This window comes from Trachypithecus francoisi, unplaced genomic scaffold (assembly GCF_009764315.1).
Source record: "Trachypithecus francoisi isolate TF-2019V2 unplaced genomic scaffold, Tfra_2.0 Contig01579, whole genome shotgun sequence".
NCBI classification, from domain to species: domain Eukaryota; kingdom Metazoa; phylum Chordata; class Mammalia; order Primates; family Cercopithecidae; genus Trachypithecus; species Trachypithecus francoisi.
The window spans coordinates 17,260,845-17,281,124 of NW_022681442.1; the positions used below are offsets into that span (position 1 = coordinate 17,260,845).

The 20,280-nt window shown below is 39.4% G+C and overlaps 1 protein-coding gene across 1 annotated transcript in view; it reads right to left on the bottom strand.

Moving 5' to 3' along the window:
• The window catches only part of TDRD1 (tudor domain containing 1), a 47,521-nt gene extending 35,064 nt beyond the window's left edge, over window positions 1–12,457 (bottom strand). The window contains exons 1-2 of the mRNA XM_033182038.1: window positions 12,133–12,457; window positions 9,301–9,359 (exon numbers count right to left, since the gene is read on the bottom strand). Coding sequence (XP_033037929.1) covers window positions 9,301–9,359; window positions 12,133–12,457 — 384 coding nt within the window. The remainder of the gene's footprint in view (window positions 1–9,300; window positions 9,360–12,132) is intronic.
• Between the last annotated feature and the right edge of the window lie 7,823 nt (window positions 12,458–20,280).

Sequence of the window (20,280 nt, forward strand, 5' to 3'; positions counted from 1 at the left end):
CTCACATGCAGAGACATACATAGGCTCAAAATAAAGGGATGGAGGAAGATCTACCAAGCAAATGGAGAACAAAAAAAAGCAGGGGTTGCAATCCTAGTCTCTGATAAAACAGACTTTAAACCATCAAAGATCAAAAGAGACAAAGAAGGCCATTACATAATGGTAAAGGGATCAATTCAACAGGAAGAGCTAACTCTCCTAATATATATGCACCCAATACAGGAGCACCCAGATTCATAAAGCAAGTCCTTAGAGACCTACAAAGAGACTTAGACTCCCATACAATAATAATGGGAGACTTCAACACTCCACTGTCAACATTAGACAGATCAACGAGACAGAAAGTTAACAAGGATATCCAGGAATTGAACTCATCTCTGCACCAAGCGGACCTAATAGACATCTATAGAACTCTCCACCCCAAATCAACAGAATATACATTCTTCTCAGCACCACATCGCACTTATTCCAAAATTGACCACATAATTGGAAGTAAAGCACTCCTCAGCAAATGTACAAGAACAGAAATTATAACAAACTGTCTCTCAGACCACAGTGCAATCAACTAGAACTCAGGACTAAGAAACTCAATCCAAACCGCTCAACTACATGGAAACTGAACAACCTGCTCCTGAATGACTACTGGGTACATAACGAAATGAAAGCAGAAATAAAGATGTTCTTCGAAACCAATGAGAACAAAGATACAACATACCAGAATCTCTGGGACACATTTAAAGCAGTGTGTAGAGGGAAATTTATAGCACTAAATGCCCACAAGAGAAAGCAGGAGAGATCTAAAATTGACACTCTAACATCACAATTAAAAGAACTAGAGAGGCAAGAGCAAACACATTCAAAAGCTAGCAGTAGGCAAGAAATAACTAAGATCAGAGCAGAACTGAAGGAGATAGAGTCACAAAAACCCTCCAAAAAATCAATGAATCCAGGAGTTGGTTTTTTGAAAAGATCAACAAAATTGACAGACCGCTAGCAAGACTAATAAAGAAGAAAAGAGAGAGGAATCAAATAGATGCAATAAAAAATGATAAAGGGGATATCACCACCGACCCCACAGAAATACAAACAACCATCAGAGAATACTATAAATGCCTCTACGCAAATCAACTAGAAAATCTAGAAGAAATGGATAATTTCCTGGACACTTACACTCTCCCAAGACTAAACCAGGAAGAAGTTGAATCCCTGAATAGACCAATAGCAGGCTCTGAAATTGAGGCAATAATTAATAGCCTACCAACCAAAAAAAGTCCAGGACCAGATGGATTCACAGCTGAATTCTACCAGAGGTACAAGGAGGAGCTGGTACCATTCCTTCTGAAACTATTCAATCAATAGAAAAAGAGGGAATCCTCCCTAACTCTTTTTATGAGGCCAACATCATCCTGATACCAAAGCCTGGCAGAGACACAACAAAAAAAGAGAATTTTAGACCAATATCCCTGATGAACATCGATGCAAAAATCCTCAATAAAATACTGGCAAACCGGATTCAGCAGCACATCAAAAAGCTTATCCACCATGATCAAGTGGGCTTCATCCCTGGGATGCAAGGCTGGTTCAACATTCGCAAATCAATAAACGTAATCCAGCATATAAACAGAACCAAGGACAAGAACCACATGATTATCTCAATAGATGCAGAAAAGGCTTTTGACAAAATTCAACAGCCCTTTATGCTAAAAACGCTCAATAAATTCGGTATTGATGGAACGTACCTCAAAATAATAAGAGCTATTTATGACAAACCCACAGCTAATATCATACTGAATGGGCAAAAACTGGAAAAATTCCCTTTGAAAACTGGCACAAGACAGGGATGCCCTCTCTCACCACTCCTATTCAACATCGAGTTGGAAGTTCTGGCTAGGGCAATCAGGCAAGAGAAAGAAATCAAGGGTATCCAGTTAGGAAAAGAAGAAGTCAAATTGTCCCTGTTTGCAGATGACATGATTGTATATTTAGAAAACCCCATTGTCTCAGCCAAAATCTCCTTAAGCTGATAAGCAACTTCAGCAAAGTCTCAGGATACAAAATTAATGTGCAAAAATCACAAGCATTCTTATACACCAGTAACAGACAAGCAGAGAGCCAATCAGGAATGAACTTCCATTCACAATTGCTTCAAAGAGAATAAAATACCTAGGAATCCAGCTTACAAGGGATGTAAAGGACCTCTTCAAGGAGAACTACAAACCACTGCTCAGTGAAATCAAAGAGGACACAAACAAATGGAAGAACATACCATGCTCATGGATAGGAAGAATCAATATCGTGAAAATGGCCATACTGCCCAAGGTTATTTATAGATTCAATGCCATCCCCATCAAGCTACCAATCACTTTCTTCACAGAATTGGAAAAAACGGCTTTAAAGTTCATATGGAACCAAAAAGAGCCCGCATTGCCAAGACAATCCTAAGTCAAAAGGACAAAGCTGGAGGCGTCACGCTACCTGACTTCAAACTATACTACAAGGCTACAGTAACCAAAACAGCATGGTACTGGTACCACAACAGAGATATAGACCAATGGAACAGAACAGAGTCCTCAGAAATAATACCACACATCTACAGCCATCTGATCTTTGACAAACCTGACAAAAACAAGAAATGGAGAAAGGATTCCCTATTTAATAAATGGTGCTGGGAAAATTGGCTAGCCATAAGTAGAAAGCTGAAACTGGATCCTTTCCTTACCCCTTATACGAAAATTAATTCAAGATGGATCAGAGACTTAAATGTTAGACCTAATACCATAAAAACCCTAGAAGAAAATCTAGGTAGTACCATTCAGGACATAGGCATGGGCAAGGACTTCATGTCTAAAACACCAAAAGCAACGGCAGCAAAAGCAAAAATTGACACATGGGATCTAATTAAACTAAAGAGCTTTTGCACAGCAAAAGAAACTACCATCAGAGTGAACAGGCAACCTACAGAATGGGAGAAAATTTTTGCCATCTACTCATCTGACAAAGGGCTAATATCCAGAATCTACAAAGAACTCAAACAAATATACAAGAAAAAAACAAACACCCCATCAAAAAGTGGGGAAAGGATATGAACAGACATTTCTCAAAAGAAGACATCCATACCGCCAACAGACACATGAAAAAATGCTCATCATCACTCGCCATCAGAGAAATGCAAATCAAAACCACAATGAGATACCATCTCACACCAGTTAGAATGGCAATCATTAAGAAGTCAGGAAACAACAGGTGTTGGAGAGGATGTGGAGAAATAGGAACACTTTTACACTGTTGGTGGGATTGTAAACTAGTTCAACCATTATGGAAAACAGTATGGCGATTCCTCAAGGATCTAGAACTAGATGTACCATATGACCCAGCCATCCCACTACTGGGTATATACCCAAAGGATTATAAATTACTCTACTACAAAGACACATGCACACGTATGTTTATTGCGGCACTATTCACAATAGCAAAGACTTGGAATCAACCCAAATGTCCATCTGTGACAGACTGGATTAAGAAAATGTGGCACATATACACCATGGAATACTATGCAGCCATAAAAAAGGATGAGTTTGCGTCCTTTGTAGGGACATGGATGCAGCTGGAATCCATCATTCTTAGCAAACTATCACAAGAAGAGAAAACCAAACACCGCATGTTCTCACTCATAGGTGGGAACTGAACAATGAGATCACTTGGACTCGGGAAGGGGAACCTCACACACTGGGGCCTATCATGGGGAGGGGGGAGGAGGAGGGATTGCATTGGGGAGTTATACATGATATAAACGTCATGCACATGTACCCTAGAACTTAAAGTATAATAAAAAAATAAAAAAAAAAAAAAAAAAAAAAGACAGATTTCTCATTAGAGACCATGGAGGCCAGAAGAAAGTGACAAAACATTTTTCAAGTTCTGAAAGAAAACTTATCTGAGAAACTTATCCAAGGAAAATATCCTTTAGGAATGAATGGGAAATCAAGACTTTTCAGATGAAAGAAAATTAAGAGAATTTGTTACCAGCAGCTTTATCCGAAAAGAATGGCTTAAGGAAGTTCTCTAAAGAGAAAAGAAATGATAAAGGCAGGAACACTGAAATAGAGAAGAAAAACACAACAGGCCGGGCTCAGTGGCTCATGCCTGTAATCCCAGCACTTTGTGAGTCCGAGGTGGGAGGACTGAGCTCAGCAGTTTGAGACCCGATAAATGAAACATATGAATAAGTACAATAGACTTTCTCCTGTTGAGTGTTCTAAATTATGTTTGAGTTTGAACAAAAATGATAAACGGTCTGAAGGAGTTGTAAATCTATGAGATAGAATATGTAAGACAAATGGGTGAAGGTAAAGAAATGCACGGGGAGGTTAAGGTGTCTGCACTATACTCAGATTGGTAAAATGGTAACTGTCATAAGTTGTGTATACATGATGTAGTATGTAGAGCAACCACTGGAAAAGGTATACAAAGACACGCTCTTGAAAACACCAGATAAAAATCAAAATTATAGAAAGTATTCAAGTAACCCACAAGGCGGTAGGAAAAATAAACAGAACAGAAAACAAAACAAATGGCATAAACTCTCAAATATCAATTACATCAAATGTAAATTGTCTAAGTATACCAACTGAAAGACAGACTGTCCTAGTGAATTAAAAAACATTACCCAAATATATGGTGTCTATAAGAAACTCATTTTATGTATAATATAGACCAAAAGTAAAAAGATGGAAAAATATGTAAATGTTAAGATAAATGAGTGACTGTATTAATATCAGATAAAACAGATCACAGGGAAAGAAAAGTACCAAAGAGAGGGACATTATGATGACAACGAGTCAACCTAACAAGACACGGCAATCCTAAATATGCATGAACCACAGCTGCAAAATATAAAGCCTAACTGAACTGAAAATAACCCAGGATTATAGAGACTTTAATACCTTCTCAACAATTGACATAACGAGATATAAAATCAGCAAGAGGATAGAACTCAACATCACCAATCAACAGGAGCTATTAGATATTTATAGATCATCTGACCCAACAGACAAGGCACATTCTTTTAAAGTGCCAAGAGAATGTATACCAAGACCACATCCTGAGCCATAAAACAAACCTCAACAAATTTAAAAGAACTGATGTGATTCAGAAGCTGTTCTCTGACCACAATAGACTCAAACCAGTCATCAGTAGCAGAAAAAATACTAATAATCTTCAAACACCCAGAAACTAAAGCACACTTTTAAATAATATGAGTTAAAGATGAAGTTTCGAGATAAATAAAAAGATACACTGGGGCTGGGCAGGGCAACTCAAGCCTGTAATCCCAGTGCTTTGGGAAGCCAAGGTGGGAGGATCACTTGAAGCCAGGAGTTTAAGATCAGCCTGGCAACACAGCAAGACCCCCATCTCTACAGAAAAAAAAAAAAAAAAATACCCAGGTGTGGTGGCATACACCTGTGTTCCAATTACTCCAGGAGGCTCAGCAAGTGGGATTGCTTGAGTCCAGGAGTACAAGGCTGTAGTGAGCTATAACTGTGCCACTACATTCCAGCCTGGATGACATAGGGAGACCTTGTCTTAAAAAACCAACCAACCAACCACCAAAAAGACAAACAAAAAAACCCCCCCAAACAACGACCAAAAAAATGCCCAAAAGCAGTAGAGACAGTAAACATAAAGAAAAAATTAATTTTAAAAACAGGAAAAAAATGAAACAAAGACCAATTTCTTTGGAAAGATCAATAAAACACAAACCTGTAGCGAGACAGACAATAAAGAAAGAAATTACCAATATCAGGAATAAAATAGGGAACATTACTACAGACACCACTAACACGAAAATACTGGGGACACTTCCACATATAAATTTGACAATGTAGACAAAATGAACAAATTCCTTAAAAAATGCAAATACAATATGAAACAGTTTGAATAGACCTCAATTATCAATATTAAGGAAACTGAACCATACCTTTAAAACTCCCCCAAAAGAAATCTCCAGGTCCAGATGGTTTTCATTGGAGAATTCTACCAAATGTTTAAAGAATTAACACCAGTTCTACACAATTTCTCTTCCAGCAAACAGAAGAGGGGACACTTCCGAATTCATTTCATGAAACTAATATTACCTTGATACTCAAACCACACAGACAGTATAAAAGAAAATTACAGACCAAAATCTCTCATGAAAACTTATGTAAAAATCCTTATTAAAATATTATCAGATAGAACTCAGCAATACATAAAAATAATTATACACCATGACCAAGCGTAGTTCACTTCAGGAATGCAAGGCTGGTTAACCACTCAAAATATCAATGTAATCTACCAAATTAACGCACTAAAGGAAAAGAAGTCACTACCATATCAATCAATACAGAAAAAGTATTTGATAAAATTCAACACCTATTCATGATAAAAAGGATCAGAAAAGCAGGACTAGAGAAAACTTCATCAGCTTGATAAAGAACATCTACAAAAACCTACATCTAAATTTAATGGTAAAAGACTGAATGCTTTCTCCCTAAGATTAGAAACAAGGCAAGGTGTCCACTGTCACTCTGATTCAAACCTAGTGTAGAAAGTTCCTACAGTAAATGCAATAAAGCAAGAAAGGAAATCAAAGGCATATACACTGAAAAAGAAAACATAAAACTGTCCCTATTTGCAGATGATATGATTGGCTATGTAGAAAACTGCAAGGGATCTTAAAAGGACTTCAATGGCTGGGCCCAGTGGCTCACGCCTGTAATCCCAAGCACTCTGGGAGGCCAAGGCGGGTGGATCACTTGAGGTCAGGAGTTTGGGACCAGCCTGACCAACATGGTGAAATCCCGTCTCTACTAAAAAATACAAAAATTAGCCAAGTGTGGGGGCACATGCCTATAGTCGCAGCTACTTGGGAGGCTGAAGCAGGAGAACTGCTTGAACCAGGGAGGCAGAGGTTGCAGTGAGCCAAGATAGCAGCCCAGCAGTCCAGCCTGGGCAACAAGAGCAAAACTTCATCTCAAAAAAAAAAAAAAAAGAAAAAAGAAAAAAAGAAAAAAAAGGACTTCAGCAAGATCACAGAAGATAAACATAAAAAACCAATAATATTTCCAGATAATGAACATGGGGACGGAAATACAACAGTATTTACAATTACTCAAAAAAAAAAAAAAAATCAAATACTTAAGTGTAAATCTAGCAAAACATGCACAGGACCTGTAAGCTAAAAACTACAAAACGAAAAGAAATCAGAGATCTACATAAAAGGAGAAACACTATGTTCATGGATTGGAAGATTCAACACAGCAAAAATGTCAATAATTCCCCAACTGATATATAGGTTTAATGCAATTCACATGACAATCCCAGCAATATTTTTTGTAGAGATGAGATTATTCTAAACTGCATGTTGGAAGGCAAAGGAATTAGAATAGTTAAAAAAAAATTTTAAGAAGATAAATCAAGTGAAAGTAATCACTTTTCCCAATTTCAAAATTTATTACACAGCTCCAGGAATCAAGACTGTGTGGTACTGGAAAGACAGACACATAGATATACAGAAAATGAATAACTTCAACTAGACCAACACAAATATGTCCAACTGAATTTTGGCAAATGTGTGAAAGCAATTCAGTGAAGAGAATTTTCAACAGATGGCACTGGAGCAATTGAACATCCACAGGCAAAAATAAACCTCAACTTAAGTTTCTTAACTTAAAATCTTAAAATTAACTGAAAATGGATCAAAACTTAAATGTAAGAAGTGAAACTATTCGGTGGCTCACGTCTGTAATCCCAGCACTTTGGGAGGCTGAGGCAGGCAGATCATGAGGTCAGGAGATCGACACCATCCTGGCTAACATGGTGAAACCCTGTCTCTACTAAAAATACAAAAAAAAAAAAAAACAACAGCCAGACACGGTGGCAGGCGCCTGTAGTCCCAACTACTTGGGAGGCTGAGGCAGGAGAATAGCGTGAACCCAGGAGGTGAAGGTTGCAGTAAGCCGAGATCATGCCACTGCACTCCAGCCTGGGTGACAGTGCAAGACTCCATCTAAAAAAAAAAGTAAAACTATCAAATTGTTTGGGAAAAAAATGAACATTTTCAGGATCCAGAGTATCAAAAGCACCAAAAACAATCCATTAAGGAAAAACTTACTTTATTAAGATGAAAAGACAAGCTACAGATTAGGAGAAAATATTTGCAAATCACATACTTGACAAATGACTAATATCTGAAAATTACAAAGAACTTTCAAAACAGTAAAAAAAACCTCAGAAAACAGACAACAGACATGAAAACATCTCACTAAAGATGTACAGATGGCAAATAAGCACATGAAAAGATGTTTATCATCAATCACGAGGGAAATGCAAGTTAAACCACAATGAGATAGTACTACACATCTGTGATGAAAATGGGTAGAATAAAAGTACCGACATCACCAAATGCCAATGAGGATGCAGAGAAACTGAAGCTCTCATACACCCTTGGTAAGAATGAATGTAAAATGATACCGTCACTCTGGAAAATATTTGGCAGTTTTTTATAAAACAAAGTATGGGACTACTCTTCAACCCAGAAATTATACCCTGGACATTTATCCTGGAGCATTAAAAACATGTTCACATAAAATTCTGTACATCAATGGACATAAGAGTTTTAGTTTTAAGAGCCAAAAAGTAGAAACAACCCAGGTGTCCTTCAATGGTTAAACAAGTTGTCCATACCATGGACTATTACTCAGCAATAAAAAGGATCGAATGATTGATGCATACAACCTAGATCAATTTCTAGATAATTATGTGAAATGATGAAAGCCAATCCCAAAAGGTTACATACTGTATGTACGCAGCCTTTTATACAATATTCTCAAAAATGACAAAATTGTGGAAATATGCGTATCAGTGGCTGCTATGGATTAAGAGGGCAGGGGCAGAAGGAAAAGTGGATTGGCTACACCAGAACATAAGCAACAAGGTATATAAGAGACCGTTGTGGTGATGGAAATGCTCCATATCTTGATGGTGTATCAATAACCCGGTTGTGATACTGTACTATAGTTCTGCAGCATGTTACCATGGGGGAAACAGGCAAAAGACTACACAGGATCCCCATTATTTCTTACAACTGCATGTGAATCTACAATGACCTAAGGAAGTTTTCTTTTTAAAAAATGTACACTAAATAAAAAATGTCTGATCTTGAATGATACCTACAAATTGAACACTTCTTTATTAAATAAATACCAAAACATGTTTAGAAACTTTTACCCAAACAAGCAAACACACAATAAAGTAACTTACAGTATTCACTTCTTTGGGTGGTGAATTACTTTCTACACTTGGTGATGACACTGAGTTTCCTGGGAAGGAAAAACACAATTTTGAACAAAAGCCAAGTAATACTTTTTATTGCTAATAATGAAAAATAGTATAATTAGGTGATATTCAAGTAATAGGGCTATACCACAATGACCTTATAGCTACACCAGAACCTAAGCAACATCCTACTTTGCCCAACAGAAAATAAGGACTTAGCCAGGCACAGTGGCTCACCCCTATAATCCCAGCACTTGGGAAGCTGAGGGAGGTGGATCACTTGAGTTCAGGAGTTCAAGACCAGCCTGGCCAACATGAACATGGGCAATACAAAAATTAGCTGGGCATGGTGGTACACGCTTGTAATTCCAACTACTTAGGAGGCTGAGGTAGGAGAACCACTTGTACCTGGAAGGTGAAGGTTTCAGTGAGCTGAGACAGTGCCACTGCACTCCAGCTTGGGTGACTGAGAGACTCTGTCTCGAAAAAAATAAAAATATAAACAAAAGAACTTGTCCAAAATTTTGACTAGTACTCCTCTCATTGTGAACTTTTCTCCGTTCACTAAGGCAGCAGTTCTCAAATTTTCTGGATTCAGAAACCCTCTGCACTCTTAAAAACTGAGGAGCCTGCAGAGCTTTTGTTTACACGGTTTATTTCAATCAATATTTACTGTATTCGAAATTAAAACTAAACTTAAATATCCATTTAAAAATAAATGCATTACATGCTGACAATTTTTAAAAACTGTATTTTTCAAAACAAAATATAGAAGGATTACACATTTTTGCATATCATTAATGATTGGCTTAACAGAAGACGGCTGGATTCATATATAGTTTTTGCCTTCACTCAGTGAAAAGTTGCTATTGGTATTTGAAAAAAAGAAAGTTTGGCCTCCCAGAGACAGGTATTTGCAAGAAGGAGGAATACTTAATGTCCTCCTCTGTTAATTGTGGATATTTGCCTCTAAGAATACACCAAAACAAGTGGTATAGGGTTAGAAGCAATGTGAACTCTAAAATCACATTAAGGAACTTTTCATATTGTTACATTAAAATTCACTGATTTATCCCACACTTTGGATTTCTGCCTATGCATGACAGCAGTATCATGCACTGGTCATTTGGAAAAGACAGGTTCACTGAGTTATACAGCATTTCCAAATGTTGACATATTTCATTATGCAATAGCAAAAAATCATGAGTTAGGGCCTGTTATGGTGGTTCATGCCCATAATCCCAGGGTTTTGGGAGGCTGAGGCAGGAGGATCGCTTGTGCCCAGGGGTTTGAGGCCGTAGTGAGCCACGATTGTGCCACTGCACTCCAGCTTGGGTGACAGAGACTGTCTCCAAAAAAATAAAAATACTAATATTCGTGTGTTAATATCACCATGCATCTCACCAGAAAAGTCTGTCTTGGAAGAAGTTCTTAAGCTCAAAGTGGCAGACACAGGTTTCCTAAAATCCGAAATTGCTTGAAAGCTTGAACTTTGTCATTGACAAAATACTGTCAGCTGTCTTCCTTGAAGTAAAGGGCTCACTTTAATTTTTGAGAAAACACTTGCCAGGTAAATCTGAATAACCAGTATGTCATCTTTTCAAGTAAAAAGTATGTTCCAAGAAAAGAGTTTCTCTTCAGCTCACAACTCAATTGCACACATGCTTTTCCTACTTCAGAAGATAAAAGTTAGGAGTAATTCCCATTTCATCACACAAATACTAAAAATACTGCACACAATGGTCAAGATTTAACAGAATACTTGAATACTTTTTACTGCTCAATCAAGGGCATTTTTAACTGAAATTGCCATTTCTGGTTTTCCTTTTAACTGGAAGTGCATGACAATGAAAAACTCAATGAGCCCTCACCCAGGTTGGCGCTCCTGCCTTAAGCTGAGCTAATAATTTGCTTTTGCACTATCAGTATAAAGCTGGCATAGCAGAAAAGGCAATAATGTGAGGAAAACAGTTTTGACATCTTGCGGAAGCCCAGAGGCCCAAGGGCACATTCTGAGAATTATATCGCCATGTTAAAAGATCACATCTCATATACCTTCACAAAGAAACTAAATTCTACCAGGTCCTAACTGCCTTAGAAAGGTGTTTTTTTTTTTTTTTTTCTTTTTTGAGACAGAGCTCTGCCACCAGGCTGGAGTGCAGTGGCATGATGTCAACTCTACAACCTCTGCCTCCCAAGTTCAGGCGATTCTCCTGCCTCAGCCTCTCAAGTAGCTGGGACTACAGGTTTGCGCCACCATACCCGGCTAATTTTTGTTGTTTTTAGTAGAGATGGGGTTTCACCATGTTGGCCAAGCTGGTCTCTAACTCCTGACCTCGTGATCTGCCCACCTCGGCCTCCCAAAGTGCTAGGATTACAGGCATGAGCCACCACGCCCAGCCGAAAAAGGTTTTTAGAATTGGAACTAAAGGAATGATAAATCACATGAAACCATTTAAAATCTTAGCTATATCTTTGTGATATATGCATAAAGTTTGCACAGTATTTTTAAGATATGGTCAATCTTTAGAACACCCATAAAAAAGCTACAGTGTTTCCTTTCTGCATTCCTAGTATAGTCCTCTGTGGGGGAAAAAACTCATTCTTTCCCCAGGAATTTTTTCTGAGATTAATGAAGCCAAAGGCAGCCACTTGGTATCTGGTTTTTCCTTCTAAATTAATAATTAAATGCAAATACGGTAAGGGAGTCATGTGCCTGTTCTGTTAATAGCCCACTGGTGTGTGGTTATATATACTTCTGGTAAGTCAGAGAAACCACAAGAATCAAGAAGTAGGAAGCCCGTGGTTTTCACTCACCTGCTGGCAATTTTTTCCTGTCTGCTTTGGAACCAACCACTTCTCCGTTGATGCCATTAGGCTTTGAAGAAACTGAACTGTCTTCCTGACTAGCCAAATACTGTTTGGTTTGCTCACAAAGCAAAAAATTGTTCTTTTTATTTCCATTCTCTGAGCTTTTCAGCCTGAAATTAGGATGGTTAGGAAGTGTTCCAGGACTTCTTAAAGACTCATGTGGTGGAAGCTTGTTTTCATTTTTCTCAAAATTAAATGGCTCTGTCATCTTAGAAGAAGGTACTTCCAAATTATTTCTTGACATCACACTAAATGGCGATTTAACATTCATAGAGGCCTAAGGAGAGAAATGTATTGAAAAGACAACTTTTAATTTCAAAATTTCAGAAGAACTGAAGGCTCAGAGGAATTCTCCCAAATATATTTACGTAACAGATAACTCCTATAAAATGATTCCAAAGCAGGTATAACCATGACATCAAAACTTGGCTGACAAGGCACAAGAAAAACACCGATTCTCTGTAAGTATGAACTCTAACAGAAATCAACAGACCAACTCATGAAAAATCAAAAAAGTAAATTTCAGCATTCAACACCATTCCTTACTCGTAAAAGCTTTTGAGGCAACACTAATTGAAAAGGTCTTTCATGTTTTAAAAGAAATATTCCCAACCTAAAGCTTACACCTTAATGGCAAATGCAACAGAAGAGGTGTGTTTAAATCAGGTTGTCACCTACCTTTCTACCTTCTCAGAATCCCTCTACCCTCTCCTATATCCAGTCCTTGAATATGCTGAACGCTCTACCCAGAATGCCCTCGCGCTCACTACCTGACCATCCTGCGCAGGCTTCACAATCCATCTCAGCTGACCCCTCCTTCCTCCCATTTTGCAAAGGTCTCTGCTTTTATCATCTCCAGCTGAACTTCCACAAATTGTAATTTATACCTACTGCTTTTAAGGGCCTATCTATGCATCTGTCTCTGAAAGTGAACTGAAAATGTTACAAGCTTTCCAAGTTTAATTTGTCATGAAGTGTCTCTGAGAAACCTCTATCCAGAAAGGATGCTGGCTTGTTTTTCTATTACTCTTAAAGAATGCTAAGTGCCCTGCCCAGGAGAATTAAAAGGGACAAACACCTCTTCTTTCTCAAGTAGTGACCGATAGCTTTGTCTGCTCCCGAAACAGCTGAGCAGGAGGAAAAATGTCACAGCTGAAACTAGCATGAGTAATATCTAAACGTTGTTTAACATGGTCTTGAATAGAAAAATATAAATAGCAGTTGGTGTCCTACAACTTATCTCATTTCTTACTTTAAATTAGGCCTAACCTAATCTAATGAGAATACAGACAAGATAATGAAATAAAAACAAAAATATACAGGCACACGCAAAGGTGAGGAACTCTTATTGGACTGACCCTGAGAAGATCCCTAACAGAATGACTGCAGGTGGGTAGCGATGGGGGGCGATACTGCAGCTGCCAGGGAAGTAAAACTATGGATAAGCACACCTAAATTGAAGGGACAGGCTGAGAACTGCAATGTTTTGTGTATAAAAGAGCAATGTCGTTCAATTACAAAAGAAAAATAAAGGCCGGGCGCGGTGGCTCACGCCTGTAATCTCAGCACTTTGGGAGGCTGAGGCGGACGGATCACCAGGTCAAGAGATGGAGATCATCCTGGCTAACAGAGTGAAACCCTGTCTTTACTAAAAAATACAAAATATTAGCCGGGTGTGGTGGCAGGCGCCTGTAGTCCCAGCTACTCAGGAAGCTGAGGCAGGAGAATGGCATGAACCCGGGAGGCAGAGCTTGCAGTGAGCCGAAATTGTGCCACTGCACTCCAACCTGGGCAACAGAGTGAGACTCCATCTCAAAAAAAAAAAAAGAAACTCCAGAGGAATCAGGTGGTGGTGGGGCGAGGGCCGGTGGGGGGAGGAATAAAGTGTAGACTCTGTACAAGAAATACAAAGAATGTGCATTAAAATATTAGAGTAACTGCCAGACAAACAGAAACAGATATGTAACTTTAAAATCACAGAAGAAAATCTTAATCCAATAGAAAAAAAAAATTCAAGTACATAAAACATCAAATAAGTTGACAGAATCAAGCCCAAGTAATCCAAGTACCAATGAGTTAGTCTTAGTTAAAAGAGAAAAAAGAGATAAACTCAGAAAGAAAATTATTCAGTAAAATGTTAGGCACAAAAGGCATACATATAACCAAATCATATGGTAAGGTTCCAAATAAAAGGACTAAAATATGCTTTATGCAAACAGCTAAAAGATGTAAAGTTAGGCCGGGCACGGTCGCTCATGCCTGTAATCCAAGCACTTTGGGAGGCCAAGGCAGGTGGATCACCTGAGATCAGGAGTTCAAGACCAGCCTGGACAACATGGTAAAATCCTGTCCCTACTAAAAAGACAAAAAATTAGCCAGGCATAGTGGCATACACCTGTAATCCCAGCTACTCGGGAGGCTGAGGCAGGAGAACGGCTTGATCCCGGGAGGTGGAGGTTGCAGTGAACCAAGATCACAGCATCGCACTCTAGCCTGGGCAACAAGAGCAAACTCTGTCTCGAAATAGAAGAAAAAAAAGATGGCCGGGCGCGGTGGCTCAAGCCTGTAATCCCAGTACTTTGGGAGGCCGAGACGGGCGGATCACGAGGTCAGGAGATCGAGACCATCCTGGCTAACACAGTGAAACCTCGTCTCTACTAAAAAAAATACAAAAAACTAGCCAGGCGAGGTGGCGGGCGCCTGTAGTCCCAGCTACTTGGGAGGCTGAGGCAGGAGAATGGCGTGAATTCGGGAGGCAGAGCCTGCAGTGAGCTGAGATCCGGCCACTGTACTCCAGCCCGGGCGACAGAGCCAGACTCTGTCTCAAAAAAAAAAAAAAAAGAAGAAAAAAAAGATGTAATGTTAGTATCAGTAGCACATAAAATCAAACTCAAGATAGAAACTATTAAGACACATGAAGATATTTTACATTGATTAAGAAAACACAGGCTGGACACAGTGGCTCATGCCTGTAATCCCAGCATTTTGGGAGGCCAAGGAGGGTGGATTACTTGAGATCAGGAGTTTGAGACCAGCCTGACCAACATGGTGAAACCCTATTGCTACTAAAAATACAAAAATTAGCTGGGCATGGTGGTGAGCATCTGTAGTCCCAACTACTCGGGAGGCTGAGGCAGGAGAAGAGCTTGAACCCGGGAGCCAGAGGTTGCAGTGAGCTGAGACAGTGCCACTGCACTCCAGCCTGGGCGACAGAATGAGACTCTGTCTCAAAAACAAAAAACAAACACTCCAAGGAGATAAAGCAGCCAGGAATCTTTGAATCATTATAATGTTGTTTTGAGGTGTATAAAAAAAATCTGACTGAAGGAGAAGAAATTCAGTCCACTATGATTAGGATGCATCTATCTTAGACAACTACTACTCAGAAAACAGGCAGTAGTAAAGACTGTATGAGTTAACAAACTTGACCTAATTGGGACTAATACAACCAAGAACATTCCTTTTTTTCAACACTGAGTGTACACTGGACTGCAAAATCCATCTCGAATACAAAAAAACTAGTATCACACAGGCCACATTCACTCATCACAATATACACAAATCTCCATCTCAGATTATGCTTCACAGAGAATCAGCCTGCAATAGCCACGGGTGAAGGGTTTCTTTTGTTTAGTTTAAAAGTGGTTAAAACAATCACAAAGGAAATGATAGCAAACTTAACCACGTGACAATGAAAACTTACCAAAATAGTAAGCAGTCCAGGAAATACTATCACAAAGATGACAAATTTGATACCTTTTCAAAAGTGGGATAAATATTAAGAACCTCCAGACACTGTAGCAGACTCAAACACCATTCCACCTCTGATTTGCCAGCTAGAGTTAGAGACGATACTGACCACAGAGTTCTCCTGAGGTGGCTTCTGAGAAAGCTCTTCCCTACCCTGCAGAACAGGGACAGATGTGGCTAGCACAGTCCTTCACCCCCTTCTTCCTGCAACGTGGTCCTGAGGCCTAGTGACTTATCACACATTTTGTAATCAGGGAGTAACAAGCACAGCCTGAGGATGGTGAAGGAGAAGATGCAGAGCCAGGTGTGTCTGGCGGTTCCTTCACGTCGCCACTCCAGCTCTGGTTTGCCTATGCAGACATGCTGAGGCATCAAATAAGCTGTTATTTGCAGGCCAATACAGTAAAATGAATGACAAAAAGGCATGAACAGAATGCAGAGAGGAAGATAAGTTCATAAACATAAGGGGAAAAACATTCAATCCTATAGTTAAAAAAAAAAATTCAAATTGAAGCAAGTATGCAGTTTCCACCTAGTGAGTGCAATTAAAACATTAAGCCACTTATTACTGAAGGGAGTATCAATTAATATGCTCTTTCTGGGAAGCAATTTAGAAATATATACGTATATACCTATGGGTTTTTAAAAAGCATTCGTAGCCACTGACTTGGTACCTCTACATCTAGAAATCATGCCATTGAAATAATCCTAAATACCAAAAAATCCTATATATAAAACTGTCCATCTAAAATAGCAAAAAAGGCCCGGACGCAGTTGCTCACACCTGTAATCTCAGCACTTTAGGAGGCTGAGGAGTGGTGGGCTCCTGTAATCCCAGCTACTCAGGAGGCTGAGGTGGGAGAATCGCCTGAACCTGGGAGGCAGAGGTTGCAGTGAGCCGAAATTGTGCCACTGCACTCTACCTTGGGCAACAAAGCGAGACTGTCTCAAAAAAAAAAAAAATTAACTGTGATGCCTTTAACAGACTATTACACTACCATTCAGATTCTTAGTTTCCAGAAACACTGTTAAAATGTCTGTTAGAATGGCAAATGAGGCTGGGCGCGGTGGCTCACACCTGTAATCCCAGCACTTTGGGAGGCTGAGGCGGGCATATCACGAGGTCAGGAGATCAAGACCATCCTGGCTAACACGGTGAAACTCCATCTCTACTAAAAAATACAAAATATTAGCTGGGCGTGGTGGCGGGAACCTGTAGTCCCAGCTACTCGGGAGGCTGAGGCAGGAGAATAGCGTGAACCCGGGAGGCGGAGCTTGCAGTGAGCCCAGACAGCGCCACTGCAGCACTCTAGCCTGGATGACAGAGTGAGACTCCATCTCAAAAAAAAAAAAAAAAAAACAGAATGGCAAATGAAAAAGCAGGAAAAAACCTGTATATTCAATATAATTATAACTGCAAAAGAAAATCAAAACTGCAGGTTAAAAAAAGATGAATGAAACAAATTACATTATAAATAACAATGAGTATTCTGGAGTAGGTGGGTTGATGAGGATATCTTTTTCACTGTCTTTCACATTTTCCAAATTATATTGAATGAATCGTTTTTATAGATGAAAACATTTTTAAGACTGAAGTATCTAACAGTAAACCTTTTTTCCAAAAATGTGGTAACTTAATTCTGAATCAAGTAAAGGATCACAGCAATATTTAAACCATAAAACTAGCGTACAGTTATCTTCTTCTCAAGACAGAGTTGCATCCTCAGTAGGCTGCTGTTACACCTGAGATAGTCTTTCATAACACTATATTTAGTAACTCAGGCTGCCAATCAATCTACAGTCAGCGCCTCACTACCCTGTATTACAGTTACCTATAGACAGTTGTATCTGTCATTTAAATTATTTTAAGTTGCTTGAGTGCAGTACTCTTACTTTTAAAAATCTAAACAAAAATACCTCTGATTTCCTGCAGTATCCACCATGGTGCTTTATAGAACTAGGCATTCAAAAGATATTCATATGATAAAAACTATTTTAAATGCACTATTGCACTGTTTTCATGCCAACCTGTTCACTGAAAATGACACTTCCTGTCTGAAATGACATCTGGCAGTCTTAAGTGATGTGCTTAAGTCTTAAGCACATCAGGCTATGAAGTTTACTGAAATTTAATAACAAACTTCATGTCTCACAACGATTCCTCCAAAATCCAAAAATTAGTAAATATATTTGACTTTAGAAACGGCATCAACGTTAGACTTACTATAAAGTTTAAGTAGCAAATAAAGAGGATTTATACTTAAAAGGTTCACCCTATGGTGGAATATTTGGACAATGTTTGAAGGACTCACCCTATTCAGGAATTTTCATTACAACACCCAGTGCAAATACACATCTACACCTGTTCTGGGACCACAAACTTCTGGATTCATTTGGGACAGCCAATCGTGCTGCATTGGAACCATTTTGTAAAATTGTTCCCTTCCCCACTGTTGCTGCCCTGTAACCACAACCTCTCAAAAACAGGAGACTCTTATACTGACATGACTCTCATAATGGAACACAGGATCCCAGACACAGGTTGGCAGCCTGTCAACAGGAAAGTCAGAATGTCCCTGACTTTGAACACTACTACCACTTATGCATTAGCTTTTGGAGCAGGTGGCCAGTACTACTGTGAATCCAGATAAAACGTTCAGTCACCTAAAACCTTTTGGAATTTATTTTTAAATATGCAATTATCATACCATTACACGTACACTGATTTACAGTTTTATGAATGTAATGTAAGCATAGACTTAGGCAGCCACCACAACTGGGATACAGAACAGGCTCTTAACGGTGAATTTTTTATTTTTTTTTGAGGCGTTGTCTCGCTCTGTTGTCCAAGCTGGAGTGCAGTGACACGATCTCGGGCTCACTGCAACCTCCGCATCACGGGTTCAAGCAATTCTCCTGCCCCAGCCCTCCCAATTAGCTGGGACTACAGGCATGCTCCACCACGCCCGGCTAATTTTTGTATTTTTAGTAGAGACAGGGTTTCACCAGACTGGTCTCAAACTCCTGACCTCGTGATCTGCCCGCCTCGGCCTCCCAAAGTGCTGGAATTACAGGTGTGAGCCACTGCACCCAGCCATAAATTTTTAACATTACAAAACACCAGTAAGACTGAGCATCTATTCCTACTTGGTTTCATCCTGTGTCAACCACTGGGAATATGTGAATCACAAGTAGGCAGGCCCTATGGCATAATACTCTGATTCCCAACCTCACGCTTTAGATTTGATACCCAGGTAAACAAATGTGACAGATTATTGCCGCAAAGGCCCTGAAACCACATGGGTTAACCTCACCCAGTTTTAAAATAAGTAATTTCCCCTATATACAATCTACTACTTTTACATGCTACTAGTGATAAAAATAATATTTAATCATTCTGGAATCCACAGTATTTAAATGTTGATTTAGCTAACACAAAAGGTTAACTAGAAGGGTCTCAACATTTCTTTACGTTAGAGAGTACCTGACTTTCTTAGAATTGGGAATCACTGATGTACCAAAAGAGTAGTGAACTGCCTCATTTCTATAGTGCTACAGGCAAAAATGAGGGCTCATATTTCTAGATCTCTTTGTTCTGTACTTCACGCTTTGAACCCACTAAGACCTGAAGCTCCCTAAGGGTAGACCCTCTCTTTTCTTTGGAATCCTACCGCTCCTCCCTGATATTGCTGGGAGCTTCCTAAGATACAGTGGGGGTAAGTCGTTTCTTTTCCCTCTAGGACACCACAGGCTAGAGTTCTTTTAACATTAAAAGTGCACGCAGAGATACTCAGCTGTCATTTTTTTCCTTCTCTAATGTTTCCTTTCATTTTCCTGGCAATCCTATGTATTTTGCAAGAACCATTCCACTCAAAGAAAACACTCCGGTTTCGGCTGGACGCCGTGGCTCACGCCTGTAATCCCAGCACTTTAGAGGCTGAAGTGGGCGAATCACCTGAGGTGAGGAGTTTGAGACCAGCCTGGCCAACATGGTGAAACGCTGTCTCTACTAAAAATACAAAAAGTAGCAGGGCGTGGTGGCTGGTACCTGTAATCCCAGCTACTCGGGAGGCTGAGGCTGGAGAATCGCTTGAACCCAGGAGGCGGAGGTTGCATTGATCCAGGATTGCGCCATTGCACTCCAACCTGGGCAACAAGAGTGAAACTCCGTCTCAAAAACAACAACAGCGGCAGCAACAAAAAACACTCCGGTTTTAAAGCGACAAAACGCAATGGTTCAGTAAAGCATGAGCTCTGAAGTTAGCCAGATAAGTCTCGTCTTCCTCATTTAGCCACACTATCTTGGGCAAATCACTTCATCTTTCTAGGATTCAGCGACTGTAA